The sequence below is a fragment of the Ursus maritimus genome, unplaced genomic scaffold (assembly GCF_017311325.1).
Source record: "Ursus maritimus isolate PB19 unplaced genomic scaffold, ASM1731132v1 scaffold_7, whole genome shotgun sequence".
Classification (NCBI taxonomy): domain Eukaryota; kingdom Metazoa; phylum Chordata; class Mammalia; order Carnivora; family Ursidae; genus Ursus; species Ursus maritimus.
The window spans coordinates 55239095-55259801 of record NW_024426885.1 but is presented as its reverse complement, the minus strand read 5'-3'; the positions used below and the strand labels follow the sequence as shown (position 1 = coordinate 55259801).

Genomic DNA, 20707 nt, shown 5'->3' with positions numbered 1-20707 from the left:
AGGGAGAAGGGAAGGGACATCTGGGGATAGGGCCCCCCACTCAGTTGCTACCCCCAGCTCTCAGTCATGGGAAAATGGAGACTGTGACTCATTTGCTTTCTCTTGGGATTGACGTTTCTTTCTGTTTCACAACTGGGAGCCCAGAAGTGGCTGCATCTTAGCTGGGACGAGCAACCCTGAATCCTAAAGAAGAAGCCGATACCATTTTGGAGAGCCTGTTCTGTTTCGGGCACTGCTGTTGAGCATTTCACCTGCGTTACCTCATTAAGTTCCCCGAGCCTGACACAACTGTGATTTAGGCCGAGGGTTCTCCGACTCTAGAGTCCGCTGCAAGCCCCCACGGCTCAGACATGTCAGTTGTGATGCTGGGGTCAGGCTAGCACGGTACGGCCTCCTTGTTTCCAGCCACGGGAAGATGCTCCGGCCCCAAATCAGCGGTTTCACTGCCTTAGCATTCCTGAGAGCTCGTGAAGTCCGGAAAGGGGAAAAATCAGCCTGTGGAAGGCGGGAGGAATGAAACTAGCCCCCCCCCCAGGTCAGTGCCTCCATTCCCACTTGCCTGGGGGTAGGGTGGGGCCGAGGTAGAGGGTCCCAGTCCCTGAATCTCTGGCCCGTTATCTTAGTGCAGAAATTCTCTAGCGCCCCCTGGTGGCCTCTAACGGCAGCGTGTTCTCTCAGGGATTGTGGGCACAGCCCAGTGCAGACATCCATCAGGGGTGGGGAAACACAGGTTTCCCACAATAAAGAAATGCTGCAGCTGGCACTGACCTGGAACTCCTGGCCACCAGCGCTTTCCACAGCATCACTTTCTATCCCTGTAGTCCTCCAGGCGGCTGACTGACCCAGCCCGCGAGGCCACAGCATTGATTACATGTGAGTGCTACCTTACCATGTTACTCTGTTCAATGTGACACGCTGTTAGGTGTGCCCTGATTCTCTATTATGTATCAGGCCCCGCCAGGCCAATATATACAGTGTGGCACAGCTGTTTTTCTAAAATGTAATCACAACACTCTTGTCACCCCCACCCGCATCTCACATGCCAAAGGCCAGCCTTTCTCCCCTGCCCACTGTTCTTGGGAGGTGGGCTTTCTCCAGGAACTCAATCCCACCACCTCATTTGCAGGAATGTCAAGAGGCAGGGAGATAAGGGATACAGTGTTACTTAAAGTGGGGGAGGTGACAAGAGAGGAAACTACAAAATGCCCTCCGGCCACCAGCTTTTCTCTACTGGAGCCTAGGAAATGACAGCAGGAGACAGTGGGGTTAGCTCTCAAGAAGGACTCTTGCACAGGGAGGAAGGGAGTCTGAGGTGAGAATTGCTCACCTTGGATGGCTGGGCTGTTTGGACAGGCTGCTCAGACTGCAGAGGGACGGAGTGGGTCTCAGATCAGTGCCAGGCGGGAAGGAGAGGAATCAGGACCTGACTCTCAGATACCTTGGAATGAACCTTTCTGCTCAGTTTTATTCTCCTGTACCTTGTTATGTCTTGGTCCTGAAAGAGAGAAAAGAAGGCCAGTTCCGCTGTCGCCTGGAGGACTGACTTCACCCCAGAGGGAAGATGTTAAAGATGTGGTGGGTGGAATGAGCCCCCCCCCCCCAAGGCTGGGTGCTGCAGGACGAAGGAGGTACAGAACCCAATGAGAAACTGATTTGGGGTGAGAGCAGTGGTGGCCGAAGGGATTTAGATCGTCCTGCTCAGGGTCTAGAGATCCATCCAGGTGCCGGACAGAACACAGCCAGGCTCCTTGGAGGATCCCTAAGGCTACCTTTGTCAACTTCTGGAAAAGCAGAGTGATGCCTGGCCCCATGTCTTTCGTGGAAGGCAAAGAGGGCCCTCGGTGTGAATCCGGAGAAAGGGAGAGAAGTAAAGCCCCCGTTCCACTCCACACCCCCTTCCTGCCTATAAATAACCCCAAGTGTCACTTCAAAGGGGACAGGGAGCGCAGCGAGGGGCTCACGGGCAGGGCGGGCTGGGGCGGCGGGCCCAGCACACCACGCCCCCCACCCCGGCGAGTTTGCATAAATAAATAAATCCAAGCCGTCGGCCCCGCAGGAGGTGGAGGAGAAGAGGGGAGGAGGAGGAGGGAGGGGGTGGGAGAGATTAGTTTGGGAAGTAGCACGGATTGCTCATCCGATCCGTTCAGCCGCAGCTAGTGTGTCAAGTTACAGAGGCGCCGGAATCGGCCCCAACGCTCCTCGGCAGCGGCCACGACCCACCTCTGCCCATGGGGCCCTCCATGTGCGCCCCTTCGCCCCGGGACTGAAACTCGCTCTCCCGGGAGACGCGAGACACCAAGGAGGACGGACAGCGCAGAACCAACTCCAGGACTCTGCAGATACTTGAAGGGAGAAACGGGGCGGAGAGAAGGAGAGCCGTCCAGATTCCCCTAACTTCCCTGGACTTGGAACATTCTTCGAAGTCACTTTCTTCTCACCTGGGTGTACCCCCATTACCGCTGGTTGCGTTTTTTCGGCTTTCCCCCTCCTGCCGCTAATTTTTCCATCCTCCGCCGGGAGCAAAGGAAAGGGACAGTTTCCCCCCTGGCCGCATCTCGGATCGCGCCTCGGGGCAGCGGCTCTCGCCTTTATTTATTCTATTTATTTATTTATTGGTTCTCAAGACGCGAGGTGATGGTAGCGGAGCGCGCCCGCAAAGCGGCGGCCGCCGGTGCCCGAGGCCCCGGGGAGCCGGGCGCGCCCGCGGCGGTGGCGCTGGCGGTGGCGCCGGCGGAGCGCTGCGCGCGGCTGCCGGGCCCGGGGTCGTGCGGGCTGCTGGCGCTGGCCCTGTGCTCGCTGGCGCTCAGCCTGCTCGCCCACTTTCGGACCGCCGAGCTGCAGGCCCGGGTACTGCGCCTGGAAGCGGAGCGTGGGGAGCAGCAAATGGAGACGGCTATTTTGGGACGAGTCAACCAACTGCTGGATGAGGTCTGTGCTCTTTGTTGCTGCCTTTTATCCCTCCCGGCGGCGCCCCCTCGCGCAGCCTCCAAACTTTCGACCAGCGGGCGCCAGCGGGCGCTTGTTCTCCCCCCAGCGGCGCGATGCGCCCGGTCCCGCAGGGGCTGTCCGCGGGTGGGTGGGGGCGGGGACGGACGCTGTCCTGTCGGGGACTCGGAGAACCCGGAGGACCCCGGCGGCTTGCGTGGGACCCCTCAGCTCCCGCGGCCGGCAGGCGCCCCCCACGTCCCGCGCTGAGAGCGCCGGGGCGCGCGGGGCAGGTGGAGGAAGGCAAGGCGCGCGGGGTGGCGCGCGGAGGCTGCCAGGCCCCACTTCCCCCTCCCGGCAGCCCGCCAGGGCGGTGTGAGAGCCGCCCAGCGCCCACGCGGCGGGATGTGTGCCCGGCGGCCCTGGCTGAGGCTGGCTGGGCCCCCGCGGCCCTCGCACCCATCCCTTGAGGATCAGCGCTGCCTGACTTTTATTGCCATGTTCAGCTGGGAAGAGAGAGTGAGGGAGTGAGTCATCCAAGGGGCTGAGGGGGAAAGAAGGGGCTGTCCTTGCAAGGAGTGGTGTCCTGGTCCCTGCCCAGTGCCCCAGACCGCTAGGGTCCAGGTGTGGGTCTCCCTGGTTCTGCGGTCCTTGGGCTCGAATAAGCCCATACCCTCTCGTTTCTAAGCCACGTTTCCTATCCCTGGTCCCCTGGAATGGTCCCCATCATTTTATGTCTGTGTTTTTCTGGGAAAAGGATGCTGAGCTTTCCCCCCTTCTGAAATGTCCTTGAACCTAAGTGGATTACAAGCCATTAGTGTTTCTTAGCCATGACAATCTTAGGAGTCCATGAAGAGAGCTCGCCCTCCCCAGGAAGGAGGGACACGCAGTCTCATTGGTGGCACCAGAGGAAGAGCTGGCCAGTGGGAGTGGGAGTTCTGGTGACTTAGGAGATTCTGGACAGCACAAGGGATCCAGGGCCCAAATGAAAGAAAGGACCCACGGGTGAGGGCTGCAGGGGTCTGGGAAGAGGTTCTGGAACAGGCTGGCCATGGAAGGTTTTCCTGAGGAAGAACTGGGAGGGGACCGCTTAGTCGGAAGTGGTGTGAACAGTGAAGAGCAGGGAGGTGGTTTTTATCGCCCCTTTGTTACTTAGAAGCTGTGTGACCTGTGGCACATACCCTCACCTCTCTGACGGTTGTGATGGTAGTTAGCATTGGAACCCAGCTCTGACTGTGGCGGGCGCTGTGGCCATTCTGGCACGATGCTAGGGCCCTGCAGCTGGGCTCCTCTCAGGTTCCACCACCAGGCAAAGGCTGGTAGTTGCCCCAGCAGCTCTCTGGTGTGGTCAAGGGGAGGAAGGTCACGGGAGAGAGGGGGGTCCCAGTGCTGCCGGCAGCTCATTCCCATGCCCTGCCAGGCCACCCACAAGTCCCCTGGGAAGTGTCTGGGCTGGCCTCTGCCAACTGTCTGAGAGTGCTTGTGGGGCTGGCGGGGTGGTGGAGATGGTGTCAGGGCAGCGAGGGCTCCCGCCAAGTATCTCAGAGGCCCTGGCAGCTGTGCGTCAAGCATTTGACCCTGGGAGCTCCGCTCAGCACCTCTCTCCATCATCTCCCCTCCCTGGCCCCTGCTGCTGGCCAGGGCATGCCCCACATCCTTGCTTCCTCCCTGGAGACTTAGCCCTATCAATCTCATGCTCTCGGGGCCTAGGGGCTGGCAGTGTATTGGACATGCTGGTTCCTCATCTGTAAACCATAGCTTCCAGGGCACCCACTGACTTCTAGACCTCTCATCTGCCAGAGCATCTGAACCGACCCCCATCTTATAGATGGGGAAAAGAAGGCCCACAGAGGGGCCTTGGGTTACCCCGGTCACATGGCGAGATCCAGAACTAGAACCCAAGCTCCTGACCCCTCTTCCAGGGCTCTTCACTATGCCCTTCCGCCTTCCTCTGTCTGTTCTCTTTCAGTCAGGCAGCAAATGTTTCCTGAGAGCCAGCTGGGGGTCAGGCATTCTGCCCTCCTAAACTCGAAGGCAAGTAGGGCGCAAAGAAGACCCAGGCGGTGACCATGTCATGTGAAAAATGCTAGGGTGATGGGAGCCGAGGGGATCTGGGGAACGTATTAACGTGCAACATAGGTGACGGCAGTGGCTTCCTGGGAAAGTGATTTTCGAGCGATGTCTTAAAGGGTGAATAGGAGACTTCCAGGCCAAAAGGGATGAGTGGAGGGGCCTTGTTCCAAGGGGCAAAGGGAATAGCTTCTGAAGGTTGGAAGCCAGAGGGAGGGGTTGGCCTTGGGGAATGGAGGGGTGGAAGATTCGGCTGGAGAGAGTCAGGGTGCCTGGGTCAACAGGGGCTTTGGAGACCATTAGATCTATGTGAGATCACTGGGGAGCCATGGAGGGCTTGAGGAGGGCAGTTATGCCCCCAGAATGGGAGGGAGAGCAGGGCAGAGCAGGAAGGCCAAACAAGAGGCTGGCACAGGCCACAGGGGCCTGGGGCCCGGATTGGGCTGCAGGTAGGGACAGAGTGGGGTCAGTGACCATGGGGGCTGCAGTAGGGGGCACTGAGGTCAGTAGCCGAGGGCCCTGGAGCCAGAGGGAGGGCCGGTCCTGGGGGAGGAGGTGGCCCTGGGAGGCATCCCCTGGGTGGGGCCTACAGTCCGGGGCTTCATGAAGGGACACGCTAAGGGCTGTACTGTCCCTTTACAGCCTTTAGTTACGTGTGACTCATTATCCTTACGTGAATTCAAATCAAATAAAATTTAAAATAAGTTTATCAGTCACACTGGCCGCCTCTCAGGTCAGTGCTCAAGAGACACCCAAGGCTAAAGGTTACCAGTTGGACAGTGCAGGTACAGAACATAAACACCATCATAGAACGTTCTGTGGCACAGCATTGCACTAGGAGCAAGCCACTTCTGGGCCAGCAAAGGTGTCTCAGAGCAACGCAAGGCCTCCCTGTGCCCTCGGCCTTCCCTTTCCTATGTGTGCTCTTCCAGGAGGGAGCAAAGGGCAAAGGTGAGGAAGGGAAGAGGCAGAGAAGGGAGAAGGTTGACCGGAGGAACTCCCAGTGAGAAGAAAAGGCTGGGCAGAGCCGGGAGGCAGTTCTGTTAACAGAGTGATTCTGTGACCGGATATGCAGAGGGCTCCTGCTCTAAAGGGCACACAGGCACCCCGCGAGTATAGGGGCCCCAAACCAGGATTCCCACTGTGCTTTGCCAGCCATGTGGTCTTTGGCAAGCCATGCCAGCCCCGAAACCTCATGTGCCTTCTCCTGGGGGTGCGGTGAGACTCCAGGACATGGCCGATAGGAGGATGTGTATGAGCTGCCACCACCAGAAGCCATGCCCAGGACGGTATGAGCGCTTCCAGAGGGCCCCCCAGGATCTGGGCCAGGAAAGCCATCCTGGAGCAGGTGGGCCTGGGCCACTCCCTGTAGGAAGGAGGAAGGGCATTGGACAGGGCTGTCCTGGGGAGGCCCACAGCCTAGTCGGTGGCCCGGAGGCAGGAACCCGGGGCACATGCGCCCCACCCATCCCAGTGGGGAAAGCGGCATGCTGGGCAGAGACCAAATCTGGGAAGCGGGCAGAAGGCCAGGCTGAGGGGACCCAGTGGGAGAGAAGCCTGGAAGGAGGCAGGCCAGAGGCAGATGTGAGCAGAAGGCCCGGATCTGAGAGGCCTGGCCACTGGGAGTGGAGGGTCAGGGTGGGGAGAGGAGGATGGGGGCAGGGAGCCAGCTTGCGGGGAGCTGGCAGTGTGGCTTCCAGACCTTAGGCCCCAGCTCTTCCCCCATCAGTGCCTCTCTCCTGGGCTGGGACCCTTAACGAGCGCTCCAGCTGCCTGTTGCTTGGTTTGCTTGCTGCAAAGAAAGGAACTGGAATGTCCCAAACGGAGGAAATCAGATGTCACCCAGGGCTGGGCAGTGGGTGTGCTGTGAAAGAGAAGGGACTGGAGTTGAGAATAGGCAAATCCATGTTGTCGGCCAAGGGGGAGCAACTGGTGTCAGCAGCCACCTTCCAGGTGGGCACTGGGGCTGCCAGGCAGACTCCCCTTCCCTGACAGTAAGAGTAACGGCATCCCTGATGGCAGTGTCTTACGTTTATATGGTACATACAGCAGCCAATGCTGTGCGTGATACCTCTTTCAATCCTCACAGCCTCCCTAAGGGACAGACACTCTCATCGCCCCATTTTACAGATGAGAAGACTGATGTCGCTGTACCCTCCATCCTGCTATCTACGATCCAATCCTGTCGGTGTTAAGGGCATTTTCCACCCCCAGGAATTTCCTGGGGCTGAGGGAGGGAGGGTCGAAGCTTCCAGGCCAAAATGTTGAGGAACCCGAGGCAGACTCTCTCGTCCCTAAAAATAACAATGCCCACCACTGTAACAGGAAAGTCTCACATTTATAGGGTGTGCACAGGGGCCTGTTACTGTGTTATTTTTCCCCCAGAGGAGCATTCAGGGGAGAGATCAAAGCAGGGTCTGAAAGACGGGGGCTCCAGACGGGGGAGTCCCATCTCAGTCCCCGATTAAAACGCTGGAACGGGGATGGGAGTGCGGTCTTACAGGAGATGCATGTATGCTGGGGTGTGACCTGGGCCTCCGTAAGCAGACAGACCCTGGATCCACACATCCTCACAAGCAGCCAGCCATGCGGCCCGCCCCCACTGCCTCCAGCTCTGTGAACAGTCAGTGCATGAGCGGTCTCGTGGGCAGTTAATGGAGGGAAGATCCTCAGAGCCCCTCAATCCCAGCCCCCTCTCTCTACAGATAAGAAAACAGGCCTGAAGGCTCCACGACAAGGTTCCACACCACACCTCCTCCCCTCCAGACAATAGTTAGTTGTCTGATCAAGTGATGGTATAGACGTGGCACACTGCGTGTGCTCCACTCCCCATTCCCTGGCCCCAGCAGACATTGTTAATCAATTGCAGCACACTTTCCCACTGAGCTTCTGTACGGCCTAAGAACCCTTCTCGACACTGCTCCAGGAGCACCGCTGCTCCGCTAAGTAGTGAGCACTGGTGTTCAAGGTCAGGAGCAATTGCATGACTCTCTGTTTAAAGACAAATACAGAGCAATGTTTATTACAGACAGCGCCAGGGAGAGTTGTTAACGTTTTATAGCTTCTCCAAAGGCCTTAAAACTAGCAGGTAGCTCCGAACCAAACTGAGGACCTCGTTAAGTAGCCACCCCTCATGGCAAGGTGGGGGGAAAGCCGAAGCGTCTGAGGCCAGATGCCATCTGCCTTAAGCATCGTCTCACCATTTGACATGCTCGGAAACGTGCCTTTTTTCCCTTACTCCTAATAATTTTCAACTTGCCCCAGCGCCCTCTGGAAAGCCTTCCCCAGACCACTCCAAACCCACGTGGGCTCTCTCCCTGCTCGGACTTCCTGCAGAACTTGCTGGCCATGCCAAACATCCAGGTCAGAGAGGAAAAGCATGCTGACTTCTCTCGTCCCAGAATCACGGCAGCCATTCCTAACCCCCCAATACCTCCCCTGTGAGCCTGGATGGACCTCAGAATCCTTCTCAACACAGCACTCCAGACTGCCCCCCCCCCCCGTCTGTTAGAGTCAATGCACAAGAGAGCATCTGTTTGCCATCCATGGCTCAGCCTCAAGCACATTGTGCCGTGTGTTCTCCTCTCGATTGCCTTCAAATATCTTGTCTCGCATTGGATCACGCACAATCCAGTGGCAGGGAGAAGGGCTCACAGTCACCAGGTCCCTTGCTGACTCCCCAGGACTTTGCACATAGTAGGTAGCCCGCACCACTTCGTTGATGGCTTAAGGTCCCTCTGCTAGAGGCCAGTGAAGCCACCTCCTTGGCTGCCCTCCTCACACCCCCAACCCCAGACCCAGATGTAGGCTCAGCATTTGCTCAGGGGCGCCCCCTGGAGGGGGTGTTTCCCAGCACCAGCAGAGAGGAAAGGACGAACTCCTCCTAAGTCAGGGCTGCTCCCTGGTGCCGGCTGGGAGAGTGGGGATGGCTCAGTGGGCTGGGTTCCCGACCGGACAGCGCAGCTGGGGGTGGCCATCCCCTCCCATCGCCTACTCCCACGGTCGGGAGCTTCCTCTTTACCTGCCCAGACGGCCTGGCAAATTTTTGGTTTGGGCAAAAGAGTCAAGTGGGCAAACCCATGGGATGTGATGTCACTTGGACTTGGACCTCTGCCACAAACTGGTCCTGTGACCTGAGCTTCAGTGCCCTGATCTGGAAAATGGGGATGCCAACTTCCTCCTCACGGATAGTTGCAGAATTAAATGAAATCATTCAGTAAATAGCAGCTGTAATCACGACCACCTCCCTCAGTCTCATGGGGTTGTACCTTGTCCATAACTTTTAGGAATACCTAATGTTTATTGATCACTGTTCAAACATTTCTACCATCTATTAATTCATTTAATTCTCAAAATGATCCTCTGAAGTGGTTGTATATATATCTATATTTTTTCTATTTTCTATTTTATTTTATATTCTTACAAAAGAGAAAAATGGAGGCCCAGAGAAGTTAAGTAACTTTCCCAAGGTCACACAGCTAGTGAGTAGCAGAGCCAGGCCTTGAACGCAAGCAGTCTGGCCCCAGAACTGACACTCTAAAGCCACTAGTATGCACCATCAGTATAAAGTGCTACTTTATGCAGTGTACGAAGTCGGCTGAGGCAGATCACATAGACCAGGGGCTAGGGACCCGTTCAGTCTGGTTCAGCTTCCGCAGAGGTGACGTTGACAGAACTGAGTTGGCATCAGGCCTGCGTTACAGTCTTTGCTGTAAAATAACACGGGTGACACCATTTGTGACATCAGGCATCGGTGAGAAGGACCCTTAGGAAGACCGCTGTCCAGCCTTGGTTTCCAGAAGTCTTGGCTTCCCAGGAGGGATGGATCGGGTCTTGTCTCTTGGACACTAAAAGCTTAGCACCAAATCTGGGTTTCACCCCGTGGCACAGGCTAGTCCTTCCGGCAGAAGTTTCTGCCGAAGCCCCAACCCCCAGTTCCCGTTGATCACCCTGCCCTTGCTTTCTCTTTGTTCTGCTTACCTCCAACTACCTTACGGTATAATCCGTGTCTGGCTGTCCTTCCAGGCAGCCGACCGAGTGTCTCCTGTCAGAGCCAGATGGGAGGAGAAGCTCTACAACAACTAAACTCTATTTAAAGTTACTCTCCTCTCCTCATATTTGCACACCCCCAAAGACCCGGCCCAGCTCCCTGGGGAGCTGAACAGCACACCAAGGCTGACCCCCTGCCCCAAATCCCAAAGCAAATCCCTGTGGCAAGGGCCTTGCCGTGGCGTGTTGAGCAAGCCCCGCGGCTGGCAGCCCCTGAGAGAGGGGGAGACAGAATCTAGCTGTGGCCCCGTGTCGGGGGCGCCCTGTGCCTGGGAACCCAGACCCCACCACCGGGGTCAGGCAGCGCCTGGAGGCCGGGGCTGGCAGTCACGGGGGTCACAAGGAGGTGTCAGTAGAAGCCCTACCACACTCTGCAGTTAGAAAGTCCAGGGGGCTTACAGAAGGGGGTTGATTCGGGGTTTGGGGTTTGTCCTGGTTTTTTTTTTTTTTTGAAAAATCAAATCAGCAGAGGGTTTGCCATCCAGAAGGAAGGTTTCAGAAGCCTCAGGAACCCTCCCACCTCTTTGAGTTGGAGTATGCCCCTTCCAGAAGCAGCTTGTTGAGTCCTCAGCAAGTAAAGGAAGGCAGCGGGCTTTTCCAAGGGAAACTGAGGCCAGGATCTAGGGAGGGCCTGGGAAGGCTGAGGCAGACCCGGGTTCCCGGCTCTCCTGGGTGTTGTCTGCGCTGGCAGGCTGCTGACGACAGCTCCACGCTGACTCTCCGCTCCACTCCCATCTGCATGCCAAATGCCCCCTGCCCTGGGTGGGGGCCTCCCTGTAGAAAATTCTTTGTGGCCCAAAGGGTGGAGATGGGGCGGCTGGCAGCAGGGTCTCCCCTTCAAAGGGCAAGGACAAGCCACACACAAAGGGGAGGAACTGCCTGCCTGAGAGGCTGGGCGCAGCCTTCCAGGGGCACACGGGGCCCCTGTCTCTTCTCCTAGAGCCTATTGTGGGTTTTCCTGAGGCCCCGGGTGGCTAGATCCCACCCAGCCTGGGCCTCTGCTGCTTCTTCAGCCCCCTCAGCACCCCTGCCCACCCCAGCCTCTGGCCTTCTCAGTGCCCCCAGGCCAGTCTTGGACTTCCCTCTGCTCAGCCGTTCCCCTGTCCAGCCCGCCCTCCCGCCACGAGGCTCACGCCTATCTGTTGGTTCAGTTACAGCAGGGGAGGGCTTGCTGCCCCCAGAGGACACATCTTCCCCAGGAGCGCTGCTGCAGGGCCTGGGGCTCTGCCATCCAGGGCACTCTACTCCTGTACCTGCCTGTTACGCTGCAGATGCCCTGGGAAGGTGCCTTTTAAGCCATCACTTGGGGGGAGGGGAGGGGGGTTCTGCATCGGGTCACGCTCTGACAAGGTGTCCTGGAGGGCAGGATGGGAAGGGGGACCTCTGGGGGCAAGGATGCAGAAAGGGGGCTGGTTAAAGGGGCATTAGTTGGGGCTCTTCCACGAAGAGCCTTCGTCCCTGCGAGCTGGCATTTGTGGTTTTCGGAGGGTAGGGGGAGACTCAGAGATAGGGGAGGTCAGAGGATGGTCCTGCTGCCTCCAGCCTCTCCCCCACTCCATAGAATCAGAGTGTTGGAAGAAAGGGAGCCATGAACTATACCAGGAATCCCCCACAATATCCCTGGTTCTCAGGCTTACACACCCACAGTGACAGGGAGCTCACTACTTGATGCAGCTGACTATTGAGGCTGTAATATGTGTGTTCCTCATCTTGTCAGAGCACCAGACCCTTCTCGACACCTACCACCCCACCCCTCCAGCATGTCTTGAAAGCAGCTCAAACTCAACATGCTAAACTGAGCAGGAAGCCCGCCCCTCCCCAGCACCCCTTCCTCTGGGGAGGCGCTGGCCTCCAGCTGCACCTACTCCAGGCCCAGCCACCTGCACCGCTCAGCCTCCTGCAGACCTGCCCCCTTCTCTCCGTCACTGAGTGCCCTTCCCCAGCCGGCTACCCGCAGTCTCCTGGGCCGTGGCAGGAGCCTCCTAACTCACCCGCTCCCGTTCACTCTGCCCTGTCCCTTTCAGCATCCACACAGCAGCCAGCGTGACCTTTTAAAAGCTCTAAATACAGTCACCACATCCCCTAATCACAGCTCTTCAGGAACTTCCCATTGTTCTCAGGCCTGAGACTACATTTCTTAATGTGGTCCATGAGGCCTGAAGAGCTCGGCCCTTGCCCCCCTCTCTTGCCTCAGGGCTCCCCTTCCCCCACGTTCAGAGTCCAGCCACAGGGCCGCACCCTGTCATAGCTAGGAGCACAGACTCTAGAGCCAGATTGCTGGGTTCAAGTCCAGCTCTGCTAGTTCCTGGCTGTGTGATGTTGGGCGAGTTGTTTAACCTCTCTGTGCTTTGGGTTGTCCCTCTAAAAAATGGGGTGATGATAATAAAGAGTATCTCCCTCTTACTGAGTTCTGTTTTTAGAATTTAAATAGGTAAAACGAGTGCTTTGAGCAGTGCCTGGCCCTCCACTAATCGGTATGGCAGTCTCCTGGAAAGAGTCAAGCCAGATCCCCCTCCCCGCCCCACCCCGCCCCCATCACAGGTGTGCAGTGGAGGGACAAGGGCTCTGAATCTGGTTTCCTGGTTCAGATCCCGCCTCTGCCCCTCCTGACTCCCGGTCATTATGCAGTCAGTCCCTCGTTCACAAGTGGCTGCTGGGAGTGCCGAATGGATTCATCTAGGCAGGAGCCCTGCCTGCTTCATAAGAAGCCCATGATGGTGTCAGGTGTCAGCCGGTTCCCTGTGCCTGGGCCGCTGTCCCCTTGGTTAGTTGCTGGTCCTCCTCAGGTCTCGGCCCTGCCCTGCTGTCACTCCCCCCAATGAACCAGCCTGGAGAGCCTCACCCTTGCTCACCACAGCTTGGTGACAGTGGCTGCTGCTTCTTGGGGTGCGGGGTTTGTACACTCCGGGTGCCGTGCCTGGAGAGTAAGCGCCACGGGCAGTGTCTGCCACAGCTCTGTTCCCGCACGTCCAGGCGCTTTGCACCGCTCTGGTCTGTATAGATGCTCAATGCCCGTTGGTGGCAAGGCAGGAAGAAGGGAAAAGGCTCTTGGCTTTCTCTCCAGCACCCTCTCCCCAGTCCCTCCTTACTCCGTGTCGGGGACCCTGCTTCATCCTGCACCATGCCCCGAGACCACCCCAGGCCCCTTGAACCTGTGGTCCCAGGCCCCATTGACAGCCTGGCTCCCACCCATATCCACATAGTTCCAGGGCCCCCCCTCCACCGACTCCCTGAGGCAGCAACAGGGCCGGAGGTTAGCTGAAAGGAAGGACTTTCTCACAGGAAGGCTGGAAAGCTCACACAGGGGCACTCACCTCCTTCCCCCGACTTTTTCTGATCTGCAGAGCCCTGGGGAACACTGCTGCGTGGGTCTGGTGAAACGGGGACAGAGCCAGCCTATGGCCTCTGCCCGACTCTGGGGCCCCAGTGTCCTGGCCCTGAGAGCCTGTGATCGGATGCCAGGTCTGTGGCACAAAGAGAATTGTGGAGGGAGGAAGAGGACGGTTCCCCAGGCACACCCCATGGCACCCACTCCCGGCCCCCAGGGCAGCCCGGGCCAGTCCAGTTGGGGTGGATGCGGTCGAATGTCTCCATTTCCTCCGTTTTGATTTCCCTGCGTTGACCTGCCTGTGCTCCGGGGCATGCAGCCACCCATGGGCCTGTCCCCTTAACAAAGCCGGTCCGTGGGGCCAGCCCCTCCTTCCATCCCTGCGACTGGGCCCAGGGGCTGGGTCTGCACAGCTTCCGTCCTGCCTCTGCGCCTTTGCTCCTCACCGGAACGCCCTCACTCTCCCATCTCCGTCTCTCCAAATGCTGCCGAAGCCCACGTCCCCCAGCACCCGTTCTTGGGGTGCTCAGGGGCAGACCTCAAAGTGTGGTTCAGTTCAAGTGTGGATCAAAACACCGGGCCAGTCCCTGCCCTCAAAAAACTGGCTCGGTCTCCAGCAGCGTGGCACAGGGTAATGGAAAGGGCTCTAGCAGATGGCATCGAGCGCCACGCCGTGCCAGGCATTGTAATCAGACGCTGCTGTGGGGACGGGAGCCTTGCTCAGTGTGGTTGTCTCAAAGGACAGCTCCTTCTTTCAGCCTCTAGTCATCAAGGTCAAAGGGCAGGGCGGCAGGCAGGAAGGACCCTCACTCACCCTCCCTCTTCCAGGAAGAGGGGTTCGGAGTTTCCCAGGAACAGAGGCATGGCAGGAGACTCGACCACATGTCCACAGCAGCACCTGAGGCCGGGCCAGCCTTACTGGAGCAGATGGGAGGCCTCGTACCAGCTCAAGAGACAAGGGGCCTCCGCCTGGCCACCAGACAAAATGAGCAAGCGTCACAGGTGCTCACCTTCTTCACATCTGGACACTCTGTTTGTGTTTCGATCTCATCTCGTTGTATCGCTCTATGTGTCCTGCGTAGTCCAGTGGATAACTGATATTAGCCCCATTTTATAGATGAGGAAATCCAAGTCTGGAGGGATTGTATCTCTTGCTTAATACACAGTGGGAGAGCCGGGACTGGAGCCCAAGGTCCTGGGACTCCCAGATGTCGTGCAGGCCCACAACCGCGCTGCCCGGCTCCGCTCGTGCGGCTTCTTCTGCAGAGTCTGAGGCTGTCTGTGCTGACCCCAAATAGAGTCCTACCGCAGCCTCCATGGGCAGGTGGGTCCTGATAGGAGCCGTAGACAAATAATATCAAAAATTAACTACTAAATGACGTTTTCCACCAAAATACTCAGCACAATGCCTGATATATACTGCTCAATGTGTGTAGCTATTATTATTAATATTAACATATTTAATAATTCCTCCTGGTAAGTGCTTTATGGTTTCCAAGGCACTTTCCACAGCAACACCTGGGTAGTAGGCTGGGGGGGCAACAGCCCCATTTTACAGATTCCCCAGGGGAGAGGTGCCAAGGTCAAGGTCCCAGCCCTGGCGTGTGGAGCTCACCTGCTCTGGGCTGCAGTGTCCGCACCACGACTTGGACCCGCCCACCCATTACAGAGGCCCAGGTAGAGCCTGAGCCCTTTAAGAGCCCTGGGATCAAGCACAGGGAGGGAGTGGCCCTGAAACCCAAGGCCAGGCCTCTCTGCATTCTCTGGGGGGAGTAGTGAGTAGCCGCCTGGCATTTTCCCTTTGATACTGATACCGGCATTTTAATAGCTGCAAAGATCAGGCGGGTGCTGTTTCGGCTCTGGCCGTGCAGGGCATTCCAGGAGGCCCTGGCCGCCAGCAGGGGTGGAGCAGGAAGGCTGCTCTGTCCAGGGCAGCTGGGGGTCCATACCGGGGTCTTGGAAGGTTTTCCCCAGACCCCTGAGGCTCAGGCTGGGCCTGTCCCACCAGGAGTCTCAAACTCAGGTGCCTAAGGGGGCAGGCTGGTGGGCCACATAGGTGAAGCTGGCCAGGGGGAGGGCATGGTGGTGACCTGGGCAGCACGTGCCCACCTAACAGGGGAGCAGCCATCACTCAGTACCACCCGGTCATCACCGTGGCCCAGTATCGCAAGACCCTTCCATTGCACAACGGAGACTGGAAATCCAGACCTTTATGTGAAATCTCCTGATTTGTAAGCTGTTGCTATTTACTGATCACCTACCCTGTGACAGGACTTGTTCTAGGCCCTGGGGAGGGGGCAGTGAACAAAATAGACCAAAATATCCATGTCCTTGTGGAGCTTACCTTCTAGTGATCAGGGTAGAAGGAAGCAAGATAAATGAACCAACAGTACAACAGAATCCAGAGGGAAAGACAAACAGGCAAGAAGGATAGTAAGTATATTGCAGGACGGTGCTGGGGGCAGAGGAGGTCTCCCTGAGCGCGAGATGCTGGTTAGGCAGGAAACGAATATCCCAGGCAGGCAGGCCCGCCAGTTCAAAGGCCCTGAGGTAGGAGGAAGCCTGGGGCGCATCTAGGAGGCCTGTGTGGCCCCCTGGAGGCCGTGTTGAGAGCGCTCTGTGGGGCAAAGGCAGGGGACCCATCAGAAGGTTATGGCGGTGACAGGGCCAGAGATGAACAGGCTTGAACTGGGTGTAGGGTGCAGGTGGTGGAAAGGGGTCAGATCCTGGATGTGTCTAGAAAGAAGAGAGCAGGAGTTGCTGACCAAATGGGCGTGGAGTGGGAGAGAAGGAGGCATCACTGATGATCTCCAGGGTCTGGCAAGATGGAGCCATCATTCCCTGTGACGAGGAAGACATCGGAGGGGCAGGCCTGGGGGAGTGGGGACAGAATATGAGGAGGCCGGTTTTGCTGAGCTAATTCTGAGATCCTCTCAATGGAGATGTCAAGCAGGCAGCTGGATATGTGCGTCTGGTTCTGGAGGAAGCTCCGGGTTAGAGGTGCAGGGAGGGTGGCCATCACGTACAGATGGCCTTGAAGACACGAGCCGGGGTGAGGGCCCCTAGGAGCCAGAGCAGAGAGCAAAGCAGTGAGGCTGGGCCTTGCGGCCTCCACACAGGTGAGAAGCAACCAGCAGAGGGGACAGAAGGAGCACAGAGTGGCAGCAGGAAAACCGGGAGGGGGGCATTCTGGCTGGCTAGGGAAGAGAGTGTGTCAGGGGAAAGCAGGGCCAGCAAACACTGCGACAGGCTGGGGTGAGAAGGACTGTCCCCTGGGCTTAGCAGGTCACCAGTGACCTGAGGGATAGCACTTGGCCGAGGGCAGGTAGGAGCCTCTCGGGGGGACTCCAGGACAGAGAGGAGGAGCTTGGTCCAGAGAGGATTTTCTTTTCCTTTCTTTTTCACGGTGGGAGGAACACAGCATGTTGGCCCAGTGTCATGTCAGGGGTGGGTAAGCGACTGCTACATCCCGCCCAAAGCCTGTGTGTGCACTTATGTCTTTATGGGAACACAGCTGTGCATGCTTGGTTTTCGGGTGTTCTATGGCTGCCTCTCGCCTCCAACAGTAGAGCCTCGGGGTTGTGTCGCCGAGCGGCTTACGCAGCCCTAAACATTCACTCGCTGGCCCTTTACAGAGACAATGGAGCCCTATGCGAGCCAGGGATGGAGTCTAGAGGAGACCATTGCTGATGCGGGCGGCTGGGGAGGGCCCCGGGCGCAGCTGGACGGTTGGCCTCCCGTGGGAGGAGCAGAGAGAAGGGGCAGGTGTGGTCACAGGCACGGGTGGCCGGGATGCTGGTGGCCGGAGCCTCTGTAGGCCTCTTCTGCTTGCTTTTCTCTCAGAACCGTGCGTTGACAGGGGTGTGGGGGGAAGGGCACTGGGGTTGGGAGGGTGGAAGGCAGGAGATGCAGGGGCAGCGAGCTGATGGGGCCAGGAAGACCCCGTGTGCCTGCAGGGCCCTCATCGGGATCGTGGTGGTGAATGAAAGCCAGGCCAGTCGGCGAGGCCTGGATGGTTCATCACTGCATCTAACTGGTGCTTGAGTTCCATGGCCGTCACGAAGCCATGGAAATGTCAGGGGTCTGTGTCACTAGAAATTCGGTCTCTGCCCGAGAGGAGGTCAATGATGGAGAAATGTTTATGGCGGCCAGCTGGCCTCCTAACCGCTTCGTATGGCAGGGGCTTTAGTATTCTGGTCATAGTCAGTAACTATGAGCTGCGGGACAGGCCCCCCGTGGTCAGTGAAATCAGTCACTTCTAACTGCTGGAAACAAATCCAATGAAAAAAAAATCACTGTAGGAACCAAATAAAATACATCTAAAGGCCGATTTGGCCCCAGAGCTACCAGGTTCTCACTGCTACGCTGGCATCAGAGAGCACAGTGCCATTGTCCACCTCTGACCTTGGCTGTGTTCGTCTCCCTGCCCCCCTGCCCCGCCTTGCGCCTCGGGTTCCTCGCCTGTACCACGAGTATCACAAGAGCTAACATCCACTGTGTGCCTCCCGGGTGTCCGGCACCGTCCTATGCATCGACCACTCCAGTCATCCCACAAACCCAGGGGGGTAGGGACTCAAATCTGCCCAGTTCTGAGAACTGCATAGAAACCTAGGCAGCCTCTCCCCGGATGTGTCCCTCGCAGTCCCTGTGCCAGTGCGGCCCACCCTGTGTGGTTCAGCGAGCTGCCCTTTGAAAAGCAGGCAGTCCAGGCGCTGGTGCTCAAGGCCGTGTGCCTGTCCGTTTGCCACCATGGAAGTGACGACTCCTGGGGAGCAGGAGATGTCCCGGTCTACTTGTTGCCACGTCCTTGGGGCCTTCCCGATTGGTTCAGTGATTTGCAAAAAAGAGGTTTGGTAGTGGGGCCGGTGGGCTGCTCAGCCCCCTATCCCCTACGCCTGCCCAGCCTGCCCAGCCTGGCTGTGAGGCACCCTAGAACAACAGTCACTGTCCCTGTCGCTGGGATCAATCAGGAGCCCAGACCTAGACAGGAAACAATTAGCAAAGAGCTGAGAAAAGCAGGTCATTGTGCCCATGATGGTGGGGTGCAGGAAGGCCACAACTGGTTTATAGGGCCCTGGGGTTGGGGTTAATTTCTTTAAGAGCGCTCCGAGGACATCAGACACTGAGATTCCCTAGATGGGACGTTCTCCATCTGCTTCTTATTAACGCAGACGCCCGTGGCCAGTCTTTGATCCAGGAACAGTCCTCCTGCCAGCCCCCAGGCGTCCCTTTCTCCCCCTCCATCCCCACCAGCCCGCAGACCCTTCCCAGGGCTTGGTCTTCCAATTCACTGACTCCTCTCCTCTGTGTCCTTTTGCAGAAATGGAAACTCCACTCTCGGAGGCGCCGGGAGGCCCTCCCGAAGACGTCTCCAGGGTGTCACTGCCCGCCAGGTAAGGAGCTCTGCGAATAGGGCACCAGGATGGGTACGGGCACCAGAGGCCCCCTTAGTGGGTGTGCTGTAGCCGCATGTGCTCAGAGGGTCGCTTTTCACGTGAAAGATGGGAATGACAAAACTCGGTGCTGCTTACCTTCCCTCTGCGGGGCTTGGCCCGCCCACCGTCCCACCTGTCACTCATTTATTCAAGTTCATTCATTCGTCGACTCTTCTATGGGGGTGCGCGCCAGGTCGCAAAATCAGATATGATGATGGGCGTGGCCACGTTCAGAAAATCGTGAAGCGTCACCACGAGGGCAGGGACCTGGCTCATCAAGTTCCCTGTTGTGCCCCCAGCTCCGACACATAGTAGGTGTACAAACGTGTTCCACGGAAGAATGGATTACTCCATCCTTGTAAACCTTGCCCGCCTAGCTAGACCGCTTGGGGTGCTGTGTGTTCGCTGCGTGGCATCCAGGCTGTCCGCATAAACGTGCACGTGCACACGAACTAAAGGCTGCAAGGTGATGTGGGGCGTCATCTGCACTCGGATTCTGCTTTTGCCTTTCACCGGCCCTACTGCTCCCACCACTGCCGAGGATGCCTGTTCGGGTACTCTTCCTCCGCTGCTCACCTGGAGCTCCTGCTCTGTGCTGGGTGCCCCGCTGGGTGTTGGGCTCAATGGCACTGTCCACTGTTAATAATGGTAACTGGGTTATAGCTCCTGAGGACTTTTCTAGGTTGCTGGCCATTATGATTAAGTTATGAGAATGACAGACAGGCAAGTCTCATTGTTCCCATAATTGGAATGGGTTGTCCCTCTTTGGGGGTGAGGAAAGAAGCTCCAGAAAAGGACTTGGTGGGGGGACACTTTGGAGTCATCACAGAGGGCCTCTGCCAGCTCCAAGTAGGCCCTTTGACACCCTCTGTGAGCATGTGATGTAGGCAGGACACCCGCAGGGCACAGGCGCCCAGGGGCCCTGGTAGTCCTCACCCAGAAACCCCAGGCCAGGGAATGGAGGCCAACAGGTGGTGAGCATGTGGGAAACGGAGAGCCCATGTTCTCAGAAGAGTGAGGGAGCTGGGGTGGGAGTCACAGCCCAGGGCGCTGCCCAGGGAAACGGTGGGGCCCTGATGGGATTCAGCTGGTCCGTCGGGAGAGGGTCACCCGGGTTAATTAAAAGGGTGTCCAAGTCCTGGGAAGCTCCCTCCCTCCCTCAGGGCCCAGGAGATTGAGCCCTGGCATCTGGGAAAGCTTTTGGGAGAAGAATGCCAAGATTAATGAGATGGGATGAAGGTGAGGGAAGGGTGGCAGGTCCTGGGCAGAGCACCTGTAGCATTGGGGTTTCTAAGGCAGCCCATGCCTCGGGTAAGCCTGTCTGTTCAGATAAGCCTGACTCGTAGCTCTCAGTCGATTGCAATTATCTTTTGCTTAAAGTCTAGAATGCTGCTGAAGGGCAGGACATTTGGAGCCACAGAAAATAGAGGCTTGAGGTTCAGCTCTGACATTTACCAGGGGCATGACCATTAGAGAATGATTTAACCTCTCTGCCTCAGTTGCCTGGTGTGAAAAGTGGGGATAATAGCCACTTTGCAGGTGTATGGTGGAGACCCAGTGAGATAATCATGGAAAGTACTTAGGAAGCACCATTGCCATTATCTCCTCAATTCCTCTTGTACTTAAAGATGTGCAGAAATCCTATCAAACACCGTGTCCTGGTGTGGGAGGGGCCGTGGGCTGCACATTTATGATAAGGCAGAGGCTTGTCCTTCTCCCTCTCCTTCCTGATTGGGCTTCACCTGTCCTGCCCACCCTCCAAGTGGGTGTCTAACCAATAGGCATCAATTTTGTGCTTGGGAGAGACTGGCTCAGGTGGTCCTGGGAGGCTGGGGGCTGGGGAGGGATGTGGCGGGAAGGAGGAAAATTCCAAAGCTGCTTCATCTGTCCTCACTTCTGG

The 20707-nt window shown here is 57.5% G+C and overlaps 1 protein-coding gene across 1 annotated transcript in view; it reads left to right on the top strand.

Annotated features, from left to right (window-relative positions):
- The first annotated feature begins 2634 nt into the window (after positions 1–2634).
- COL13A1 (collagen type XIII alpha 1 chain) overlaps positions 2635–20707 on the top strand; it is a 144908-nt gene continuing 126835 nt past the window's right edge. Inside the window, exons 1-2 of the mRNA XM_040624694.1 lie at positions 2635–2928; positions 18693–18765. Of these exons, the coding sequence (XP_040480628.1) occupies positions 2635–2928; positions 18693–18765 (367 nt within the window). The remainder of the gene's footprint in view (positions 2929–18692; positions 18766–20707) is intronic.